This window comes from Bufo gargarizans, chromosome 7, assembly GCF_014858855.1.
Source record: "Bufo gargarizans isolate SCDJY-AF-19 chromosome 7, ASM1485885v1, whole genome shotgun sequence".
In the NCBI taxonomy this organism is placed as follows: Eukaryota; Metazoa; Chordata; class Amphibia; order Anura; family Bufonidae; genus Bufo; species Bufo gargarizans.
In genome coordinates, this window is record NC_058086.1 from 171,012,653 (window position 1) to 171,025,251 (window position 12,599).

A 12,599-nucleotide genomic window follows, 5' to 3' on the forward strand; every position below is an offset into this window, starting at 1 on the left:
CACTGGGAGGTATCGGAGGTCTGGATCCATGAGATGGAAACCCTGCGGACACCGAATCGGTAATGGGGCTCGGATGTGCCCCCGGATGCTTCGGGTTCTTCTATTCACAGTGAATGTCAGGGAGGACATCACCCTTATGCCCACTGCCCCTCTGTGCCCAGCATTGTAAGTTGCATGATGCTGCTGTGATGGCGACAGTCTGCATTTTGCCAGCAAACCCATTATTTAAGTCACGTCTCACCAGTCCGAGCTGGTACCAGTCATCCCATGTGGCTCCAGCTTTACTGCATCATCTATTGGAGGTCTGTGGTAATCTGAAATGTGCTTCCAGTATGACCATAGGTCCAGGCTGCTCCCACCCCCTTTTTAGGGCTCATTCACATGAGTGTGTGCGGCCCATGCCCGCATTGCAGCCATCAAACAGTGAGTCCACAATATACAGGCACCGGCGATGTGCGTTCCTTATCACAATCCGCAAGATACAGAACGGTGCGGAGTGAAGGCACGGATCAGATGTCCACAGAAGAACTTCGAAGCGCTTCCGTGGGATTTCGGTCCGTGCTTCCCCACCGCATACAAGATAGAACACGTCCTATTTTTTTGCAGTCCGGACTGTCTGTTGCGGATCACGGACCCATTCAAGTCAATGGGTCGGCATCTGCAAATGGCGTGCACACGGATGGTGCAGCACGGGCTCGGAGCTTGCATGCTCGTGTGCATGAGCCCATATACTGCAACTCTAATCCATCAGCACTGAAGTATGGTGTGTATATTAGTGACTGCCTTAGCTGTACTCTCGATTGGAGTCTAAAATCTCTTGTCTCGTCAGCGGCTCAGTGCCCCCATAGTTTACACTGCAGCTCAGCTTCTGCTATACCTGAGCACATGCGCAGTCAGTGTGTACAGGGAGGATTTCCAGCACATGCGCAGTCAGTGTATACAGAAAGGATTTCCAGCACATGCGCAGTCAGTGTATACAGAGAGGATTTCCAGCACATGCTCAGTCAGTGTATACAGGAAGGATTTCCAGCACATGCTCAGTCAGTGTATACAGAAAGGATTTCCAGCACATGCTCAGTCAGTGTATACAGAAAGGATTTCCAGCACATGCGCAGTCAGTGTATACAGAGAGGATTTCCAGCACATGCGCAGTCAGTGTATACAGAGAGGATTTCCAGCACATGCTCAGTCAGTGTATACAGAGAGGATTTCCAGCACATGCGCAGTCAGTGTATACAGAAAGGATTTCCAGCACATGTGCAGTCAGTGTATACAGAGAGGATTTCCAGCACATGCACAGTCAGTGTATACAGAGAGGATTTCCAGCACATGCGCAGTCAGTGTATACAGAGAGGATTTCCAGCACATGCTCAGTCAGTGTATACAGAGAGGATTTCCAGCACATGCGCAGTCAGTGTATACAGAAAGGATTTCCAGCACATGTGCAGTCAGTGTATACAGAGAGGATTTCCAGCACATGCGCAGTCAGTGTATACAGAGAGGATTTCCAGCACATGCGCAGTCAGTGTATACAGAGAGGATTTCCAGCACATGCTCAGTCAGTGTATACAGGAAGGATTTCCAGCACATGCGCAGTCAGTGTATACAGAAAGGATTTCCAGCACATGTGCAGTCAGTGTATGCAGGGAGGATTTCCAGCACATGCGCAGTCAGTGTATACAGAGAGGATTTCCAGCACATGCACAGTCAGTGTATACAGAGAGGATTTCCAGCACATGTGCAGTCAGTGTAGGATTTCCAGCACATGCTCAGTCAGTGTATACAGAGAGGATTTCCAGCACATGTGCAGTGTATACAGGAAGGATTTCCAGCACATGCGCAGTCAGTGTATACAGAGAGGATTTCCAGCACATGCGCAGTCAGTGTATACAGAGAGGATTTCCAGCACATGTGCAGTGTATACAGGGAGGATTTCCAGCACATGAGCAGTCAGTGTATACAGAGAGGATTTCCAGCACATGCTCAGTGTATACAGAGAGGATTTCCAGCACATGCTCAGTGTATACAGAGAGGATTTCCAGCACATGCTCAGTCAGTGTATGCAGAGAGGATTTCCAGCACATGCTCAGTCAGTGTATGCAGAGAGGATTTCCAGCACATGCGCAGTCAGTGTATGCAGGGAGGATTTCCAGCACATGCGCAGTCAGTGTATGCGGAGAGGATTTCCAGCACATGCGCAGTCAGTGTATGCAGGGAGGATTTCCAGCACATGCGCAGTCAGTGTATGCGGAGAGGATTTCCAGCACATGCACAGTCAGTGTATACAGAGAGGATTTCCAGCACATGCTCAGTCAGTGTATGCAGAGAGGATTTCCAGCACATGCGCAGTCAGTGTATAATGAGAGGATTTCCAGCACATGCGCAGTCAGTGTATACAGAAAGGATTTCCAGCACATGCTCAGTCAATGTATACAGGGAGGAATTCCAGCACATGTGCAGTCTGTGTATACAGGGAGGATTTCCAGCACATGCGCAGTCAGTGTATACAGGGAGGATTTCCAGCACATGCTCAGTCAGTGTATACAGAGAGGATTTCCAGCACATGCTCAGTGTATACAGGGAGGATTTCCAGCACATGCGCAGTCAGTGTATACAGGGAGGATTTCCAGCACATGCTCAGTGTATACAGAGAGGATTTCCAGCACATGCTCAGTCAGTGTATACAGAGAGGATTTCCAGCACATGCTCAGTGTATACAGGGAGGATTTCCAGCACATGCTCAGTGTATACAGGGAGGATTTCCAGCACATGCGCAGTCAGTGTATACAGGGAGGATTTCCAGCACATGCTCAGTGTATACAGAGAGGATTTCCAGCACATGTGCAGTCAGTGTATACAGGGAGGATTTCCAGCACATGCGCAGTCAGTGTATACAGGGAGGATTTCCAGCACATGCTCAGTGTATACAGGGAGGATTTCCAGCACATGCGCAGTCAGTGTATACAGGGAGGATTTCCAGCACATGCTCAGTGTATACAGGGAGGATTTCCAGCACATGCGCAGTCAGTGTATACAGGGAGGATTTCCAGCACATGCTCAGTGTATACAGGGAGGATTTCCAGCACATGTGCAGTCAGTGTATACAGAGAGGATTTCCAGCACATGCTCAGTCAGTGTATACAGAGAGGATTTCCAGCACATGCTCAGTGTATACAGGGAGGATTTCCAGCACATGCTCAGTGTATACAGAGAGGATTTCCAGCACATGTGCAGTCAGTGTATGCAGAGAGGATTTCCAGCACATGTGCAGTCAGTGTATGCAGGGAGGATTTCCAGCACATGCTCAGTGTATACAGAGAGGATTTCCAGCACATGCGCAGTCAGTGTATACAGAGAGGATTTCCAGCACATGCTCAGTCAGTGTATACAGGGAGGATTTCCAGCACATGCGCAGTGTATACAGGGAGGATTTACATTACATACTTTTGCAGAAGAAAAAAAAACACAGCAAGATATTTCAATGCAGATACAGTGCAGGGTCCCTTTAAGACTTGAGGGACACTGAGTGACATGGCGGACAGTGACTAGGGCAGAGGTGTGAGAGCCTGCCCCCAGCACCGGGGGATGTGTCCGCAGGCAGGTGCAGTAGGAGACAAGTAATTGGCCCCTGCAGTAGGATCTGAATTCCCTGTGAAGGACTGAGGGTTATAACACCGCCAAATGTGAATGGATATGTTACCTGCAAGACACATGAACCAGCGAAGCGCCAGCAGTTTCCATAGCAACCTCATCCTCACTTTGTGGGGTCGGACGTCTCTCGGATGTGCGGCAACTGTACCCTTTTATCTGTAGGAGAGAAGCGGAAAGTTTAGACTTCATCCCTTCACATTGCACAGGACGAGTGGTCGCCTGATCCCATCCTACGTCCCCTGACCCTCATCGACCAGGCTACGGCTGTGACCCAGATTCGCCGCTGCGGCTATAGTGTCAATGCAGCGTATGCACAGCCCCTTCTGGAAATATTACATCCCCCCCTACCTATTGATGTTAGATTAAGAGGATCAGATCAATTGAAATGTAATACTCCATCATCTGTAGAGATCTCTGCTGGGAACACGCCGGGCGACCCGTATCGGTACACGGACAGACCGCAGCCACCGCACCAGCTATTTACAGTACAATGTCGCCTCCTCACAGCAAAGAGACCGTAGACCCGAGTAAGGAACGTCTAGGCCTGTGATGGCTAACCTCCGGGACGCCAGCTGTGCTAGAACTACGACTCCCAAGATGTACTGCTGCTTGGCTGGTTCTCAGAACTCCATAGAGATGAATGGAGAATGCTGGGAGTCGTAGTTTCACCACAGCTGGAGTGCCGGAGGTTAGCCATCACTGGAGACACTGAGGCAGGAGACACACATACCTCACAAAGGGGAGAGTGAAACATATGGCAGAGATTAGTGTGAGGCATAAGGCCGGGGCTACAGGGGGTGCAGAAGGGCCCAGGAGCCTGAGGGGCCCAAAGACCCTTGTGCCACATAAGAAGACACTGGCATTATAGAAAGTGCATGCTGGTCAAGTTACACCTCTGGCTGGAGGGAGGGGGTTAGGTCAAGAATTTGGCAGGAGGGGGCGCCCTTTCAATGCTTGCCTCAGGCAGCAGGAAGGCTACGTGCTCCCCTGCCCCTTGCCAACAAGCATGAGGGACGAGGCCCAAGCTGAGCTCTTGCACCGGGGCCCGTGAGCCTCTAGCTACGCCCCTGCATGAGGCCAGAGCTAAGGCTGGATCCACATCACTGTTTCTTTTTCCGTTCTTCTGATCCATTAAAAAACGGATCCTGTGCATCTTTTATTCCCATTTAGCATCCGTTTGAGGCGTATCTGTCAGAGATTCTCCAAACAGATCTCAGAAATTAGAAATGGCTAAAATTAAAACAGATGCACTGGATCCGTTTTTTGTTTTGTTCGTTTGACGGATCAGAAGAATGGAAAAAGAAGCTGTGATGTGGATCCAGCCTAGGGCCTCATGCACACGATAGTATGTATTTTGCGGTCCGCAAAAAACGTATCAGAAAAAAATACGGGTGACATCTGTGTGCATTCCGTATTTTGCGGAACAGAACAGTTGGCCCTTGTCCGTAATGTGCACAACAATAGGACATGTTCTAGTTTTTTGCGGAACAGAAATACAGACATACGGAAACGGAATGCACACGGAGTAACTTCTGCTTTTTTGGCGGATGCATTGAAGTGATTGGTTTCGCATATGGTCCGCAAAACAAAAATGGAACGGACAGGGAAAGAAAATACGTTTGTGTGCATGAGCCCTAAGAGTGAGGCACAAGGTGCTTCGTGGAGCTGAGGCCTCTGTAACGTAGACTCGTGCTCTGTGTCAGGCAGACCTTCGGATTCACACGGAGAAACTTCATGAGAAAACAAGACCTGGATCATTGCTAAATGGGATTTTATACGGACAAATTCACAGGATGGCGTCTGACGGACGGACGGATTTCTGAAAAGGAGCAATGATTTACTACATTGTATGATATGTGACAGTGTAGGATTTGTTATATATCTGCTACATTGTATGAATTGCTTTATCATATAATGTGTTACATGTTAGAATCTGCTACATTGTAGGATCTGTTGACACCTAAGGGCTCATGCACAAGAACGTATTTTCTTTCCGCTTCCGTTCCATTTTTTCTGCGGACCGTATGCGGAACCATTCACTTCAAAGGGTCCGCTAAAACATTGTAAGGTATTCCATGTGTATTCTGTTTCCGTATTTCTGTTCTGCAAAAAAGTAGTGCATGTCCTATTATTGTCCGCAAATCACGGTCCAAGACCCCCAGTCAATGGGTCCGCAAAAAATACGGAACGCACACGGAACACATCTGTATGTCATCCGTATTTTGCAAATCCATACTTTAGAAATGCTACGCCCGGCCCATATCGCTCATGTGTCTGGTGATTAATAAGTTACTGTTTCTGTGTCCGATCCGCAAAAAACGGATCGCATACGGAAATCATACGGATATGTATTGTGGAATAACATAATGGAAGAGGAGAAAAAAAAAACTCAGATACGGAACAATGGATCCGTGAAAAACGTACCGCAAAACAACAACGATCGTGTGCATGAGCCCTAAGGTAGAGGTTAGATTGAGGCACACATAACGGTGCAGATGTGCTCACATGTGGCACGAAGCAGGAAAAGTCATACACGTGACTATAAGGCCTCTTGCACATGTGTCCCCCGTGGCCGTATTGCGGCCCGCATACGGCAGGTCCGCAATACACGGGACACCGGACGTGCGAATTGCACATCACGGATGCGGACTCATTCACTTGAATGGGTCCGCAAATACGGAGATGATGTGAGGAACGGAACGGAAGCACTACGGAGCGCTTCTGTGGGGTTCCATTACTTGCTTCCATTCCGCAAAAAGCTAGAACTTGTCCTTCTGCACCTCTGTCACATTGCAGCACCCATCTAATAGGCCCTCTCTCCCTACCGGGCCCCTAGCAGATGTCTTACCTGTGCACCTTATAGCATGCAAATATGAGTCGGACTTGGGGAGAACAGGTTTGTAGCCTCTGAATGCAAATAGTGAATCTTCCTATTCACTGACAGCAAGCAGAGATCTCATAATGTAGATTATAAAGCTCACAACTGTTTCTTATACTCTTTAATTGGCTCCCAATGACCCTGGATCTAGTCCATGAGGTGATTGGTGACACCCACGGGGGCCGGTGAGGGTGAAGCCCCCCGTGTGCAGCCACATTCACCTGCAGGCAGGGTTCCTTTTTTTAACACATCAGGTTGACTTGTAATGGTTTTCTGTTTTTCCCATGTTGTTAATGGTTGCCAGGAAAAACCACAGATGCTGTCTGGCAGCTCGCACGCCGCTTCTCCCGCACCCGTTGTGTCAGGGCAGTGATTGACAGCGCCAATTGATTAATGACTAACTGCAACGGCGCTGAGAGCGTCAATCAGGCTGAGGGGGGGCAAATGGCGTTCAAAACACTGAGCCGCGACACAGCGGAGGGGGGCGAGATATACTCCAAACCTGTGATCACATCCAGGTAGAAGTAAATCAGCAAGAACAGGACTCTGATAAACCTCCACTATGCTTTATCCAGCATAAACTACAACCCCCAACATGGCCTGACCACTAGACATGACCAAAATACAATTTTATTATACTCTATACATAGAAAACTACAACCCCCAACATGACCAGACCTCTGAACTTGACCATAATACAGTACTATTATACTTAATTCACAGAGCACTACAACCCCCAACATGACCCGACCATTAGACGTGTCCAAAATATAAGTCTACTATACTCTATACATAGAGATCTGTAAACACGACCATACTACAAGTCTATATAGAACACTACAACCCCCAACATAACCTGACTGTTAGACCTGACCATAATACAATTCTATTATACTCTTTTCATAGGGCACTACAACCCCCAACATGATCTGACCACTGTACATAACCATAATACAAGCCTATTACACTCTATTCCTAAAGAACTATAACCCCCAACATGCCCCCGTCCCTCTGCCTGGTCCTCTTGTTCTGTACATGCCATAAGCTGGCCTCTCCGTGGAGCAGTGGCGTCTTCTTTATCCGCGAGGCGCCCGCTGCTTCCGTCTTTTCTTCCTAATTATTTCTATTTGATACACAGATGATTGCGGAGGATCCCAGGATCCCAGACGTGACAACTGTCTCCAAAATGTATCGCCGCACGCAGACGGCGTAAAATGATGAGGATCCTGCTCCATGCCGCTGCTTAGCTCTGCTACATGATGATATGGACCAAAGGGAAAGGATCTGACAGGACAGAAGCTGCCAGACGGGTGGACATCAAGAGATTACATAGGGGGGTCCATTGGACATCAAGAGATTACATGGGGGGTCCATTGGACATCAAGAGATTACATGGGGGGTCCATTGGACATCAAGAGATTACATGGGGGGTCCATTGGACATCAAGAGATTACATGGGGGGTCCATTGGACATCAAGAGATTACATGGGGGGTCCATTGGACATCAAGAGATTACATAGGGGGGTCCATTGGACATCAAGAGATTACATAGGGGGGTCCATTGGACATCAAGAGATTACATGGGGGGTCCATTGGACATCAAGAGATTACATAGGGGGGTCCATTGGACATCAATAGATTACATAGGGGGGTCCATTGGACATCAAGAGATTACATAGGGGGGTCCATCATGGCTTCTACATCAGTTCGTTGGCACAGAAAGTCGAATATTCCAGCGCTCTCCACTTTTCTAATACCTTGGCGGAGCGTCAGCCAGATAACCGCCGTACAATACACCAGTAGTGTGGAGAGAACTTGTGGTTTAAGTTCGGCGTCTAAAGTTCGGGTTCAGGTTATAGTAGAATCCCAATATGGATTCCGAATTCCGTTATAGTTCCTGGTAGCGGAATCAATAATGGGATTCTTCGAAAACCGAATCCGAACTTTAGACGCCGAACTTAAAACATAAGTTCGCTCCGTTTTGCAGACAAGGACGGACATTTCTACAACAGTAAAAAAATGAATGGCGGCGTGGACTTGGCCGGGATCTGTGATTCGCAGTAACCACAAACCACATACAGCTGTGTGCAGGAGCCCTAAAGAGGGGCGAGGAGTGTGAAGAGGGGTGAATTCTCCCCATGTTGAATGATGTTGGCCCCCATTAGTCAAAACAGAAATGTTCGATAACTCCCATCCTGTTGGGAAGCTTCGGCAGTGTACGGAGGAGAAGACCGGGGCCGATGGAGACAGCAGCGTTAGTGGTGCTTAGTATGAGGCTGTGATTTCCTGCTGTACGGGGGAGATAGAGCTGCTTCATCACAGTCTGGTTACAGAGTTGTTACTACTGCTTTATATATGCTGTATTATATACTGGACAGTGAGGGGGGTATATTATATACTGGACACTATGGGGTGGGGTGTATTATATACTGGACACTTTGGGGTGGGGTATATTATATACTGGACACTATGGGGTGGGGTATATTATATACTGGACACTATGGGGTGGGGTATATTATATACTGGACACTATGGGGTGGGGTATATTATATACTGGACACTATGGGGTGGGGTATATTATATACTGGACACTTTGGGGTGGGGTATATTATATACTGGACACTATGGGGTGGGGTATATTATATACTGGACACTATGGGGTGGGGTATATTATATACTGGACACTTTGGGGTGGGGTGTATTATATACTGGACACTATGGGGTGGGGTATATTATATACTGGACACTATGGGGTGGGGTATATTATATACTGGACACTATGGGGTGGGGTATATTATATACTGGACACTATGGGGTGGGGTGTATTATATACTGGACACTATGGGGTGGGGTATATTATATACTGGACGGTCTGGGGGGTATATTATATACTGGACACTATGGGGTGGGGTATATTATATACTGGACACTTTGGGGTGGGGTATATTATATACTGGACACTATGGGGTGGGGTGTACAAAGTACCACTTGAAAAGCAAAGAGAACGATGAAGAAGCAGCAGTACAGTGCAGTACCGGAAGCCGTCCTGGTGGTCACCCAGCTTTTCTAGGCCCTGATACAACTCTGCGGAGGGTTTATATTTCTTGTGGTCATTGAACAGTATAAATTAATAATTATAAAACGAGCCTTCACTTATCCCGGGAATAATCTCACATATAAAGATTTTCCATCTCCCAAGCTCAGCACTTAATAATCCCGAGACCTTAGACATCCATTTCAGACAACACAATCCTCGCAGGAACCGCGTCTCGCACTCGCTCAGGATTCACTTAACATCTCCGCTTTACGTCCAGTACAACCATTTGTGGCAATTACATTCATTTTCTGTTTCTTGATCCATAATATATGACATTTTCCTCAATGTAAGGAAATCAGAATTGAACAAGGCATGTGCTCTGTGACGGGAGACGGCGCGAGCCTAATAATAGCAGATAGAGACTCCGCACGGCTGAGGACGGCTTCACTCAGGGCATGGAGGAAAGAAGCAGATTATTCCCAGCCAGGAGCAGACAAACTGGTCAAATGTCCTTAAAGGGTATGTCCACCTATCAACGCTATTTATATTATTTCCACAGCTGCACTCACTATTCTGCTGGTGCAGTCACTGTGTACATACATTACTTATCCTGTACTGATCCTGAGTTACATCCTGTATTATACTCCAGAGCTGCACTCACTATTCTGCTGGTGCAGTCACTGTGTACATACATTACTTATCCTGTACTGATCCTGCGTTACATCCTGTATTATACTCCAGAGCTGCACTCACTATTCTGCTGGAGCAGTCACTGTGTACATAACATTGCTTATCCTGTACTGATCCTGAGTTACATCCTGTATTATACTCCAGAGCTGCACTCACTATTCTGCTGGTGCAGTCACTGTGCACATACATTACTTATCCTGTACTGATCCTGAGTTACATCCTGTATTATACTCCAGAGCTGCACTCACTATTCTGCTGGTGCAGTCACTGTGTACATACATTACTTATCCTGTACTGATACTGAGTTACACCCTGTATTATACCCCAGAGCCGCACTCACTATTCTGCTGGTGCAGTCACTGTGTACATACATTACTTATCCTGTACTGATCCTGAGTTACATCCTGTATTATACTCCAGAGCTGCACTCACTATTCTGCTGGTGCAGTCACTGTGTACATACATTACTTATCCTGTACTGATCCTGAGTTACATCCTGTATTATACTCCAGAGCTGCACTCACTATTCTGCTGCTCTATACTGTGATTTTTCATTCCTTCTATAGTAGCTTTCCAGCTGCCGGTTTAGTCCTGTGCCTGCCCGCCGCTTGCTCTGGTGGTTTGCAGTGTCCTGGTCACTACAGGCTCCATACAGTTACCACTCACTATCCCTCTACCTTACAGCAGCTCAGCTCACATTTTAGGAGGGTTCTGCCCATTTGCCTGCTGACTGTTTCCAGCAGTAAAGTGGAACCTCCTTTTCCTATCTCAGATATGTGAAGAATCTTTTGTATCAGTCGTTTATTGCAGACGTCTCGGCCGATCTGACTCCCAGCCGTCCTTGCACAGCCCAATAACCATGGTCTACCCCAACATCCAGCGCATATCACATTTAACAGGTCTCTGGATCACAGAAGATACCCATCAGCATCACGTTACCATCCCAATATACAAGAAATGTCCGTGATACGGCTGCTCTTAGCCCCGGCAGATGCCATCAATACTACAATCTATGGTCCACAATGTACAGAAGATCCCAGCACTCGGCTCCTTCCTGCGCACAGTAATAGCTCCGTGCTCCCTGGGTGACAGTAAGGTGGCAGCACATCATACCCGGGTATATCAGGAATACATTCTCAGGTGCACACAGACATGTCACCCATCCTGAGTAAAAGGGCTTTGAAAATGATGTAACCAAGTAACAATAAGTAATAAGTTGTCTACATGTTTCTATTCTACAATATTGGAACTTTATGAGATGCCTGAGAGGGGTTGTCCAGGATCAGAAAAATATGGCTGCTTTCTTCCACACCTTTCTTATACCCAGTGACATCACAGCACAGGAATAATGCACACAGTGATGTCACAGCACAGGGATAATGCACACAGTGATGTCACAGTGCAGGGATAATGCACACAGTGATGTCACAGTGCAGGGATAATGCACACAGTGATGTCACAGTACAGAGATAATACACACAGTGATGTCACAGTACAGGAATAATGCACACAGTGATGTCACAGTACAGGAATAATGCACACAGTGATGTCACAGCACAGGGATAATGCACACAGTGATGTCACAGTGCAGGGATAATGCACACAGTGATGTCACAGTACAGAGATAATACACACAGTGATGTCACAGTACAGGAATAATGCACACAGTGATGTCACAGCACAGGGATAATGCACACAGTGATGTCACAGTGCAGGGATAATGCACACAGTGATGTCACAGCGCAGGGATAATGCACACAGTGATGTCACAGTGCAGGGATAATACACACAGTGATGTCACAGCGCAGGGATAATGCACACAGTGATGTCATAGCACAGGGATAATGCACACAGTGATGTCGCAGTACAGGGATAATACACACAGTGATGTCACAGTACAGAAATAATAAACACAGTGATGCAGTACAGGATAACACAGTGATGTCACAGTACAGAAATAATAAACACAGTGATGTCACAGTACAGGGATAATAAACACAGTGATGTCACAGTACAGGGATAATAAACACAGTGATGTCACAGTACAGAAATAATAGACACAGTGATGTCACAGTACAGGGATAATAAACACAGTGATGTCACAGTACAGGGATAATAAACACAGTGATGTCACAGTACAGGGATAATAGACACAGTGATGTCACAGTACAGGGATAATAGACACAGTGATGTCACAGTACAGGGATAATAAATACAGTGATGTCACAGTACAGGGATAATGAACACAGTGATGTCACAGTACAGGGATAATAAACACAGTGATGTCACAGTACAGAGATAATAGACACAGTGATGTCACAGTACAGGATAATACACACAGTG

The 12,599-nt window shown here is 47.0% G+C and overlaps 1 protein-coding gene across 4 annotated transcripts in view; it reads right to left on the minus strand.

Annotated features, from left to right (window-relative positions):
* The window catches only part of CNTN4 (contactin 4), a 184,498-nt gene that overhangs the window by 55,715 nt on the left and 116,184 nt on the right, over positions 1 to 12,599 (minus strand). For all 4 annotated transcript variants that reach the window (XM_044300930.1, XM_044300928.1, XM_044300929.1 and 1 more), the window contains exon 2: positions 3,701 to 3,807. In XM_044300930.1, the coding sequence (XP_044156865.1) occupies positions 3,701 to 3,752 (52 nt within the window). In that variant the 5' untranslated portion in view covers positions 3,753 to 3,807. The remainder of the gene's footprint in view (positions 1 to 3,700; positions 3,808 to 12,599) is intronic.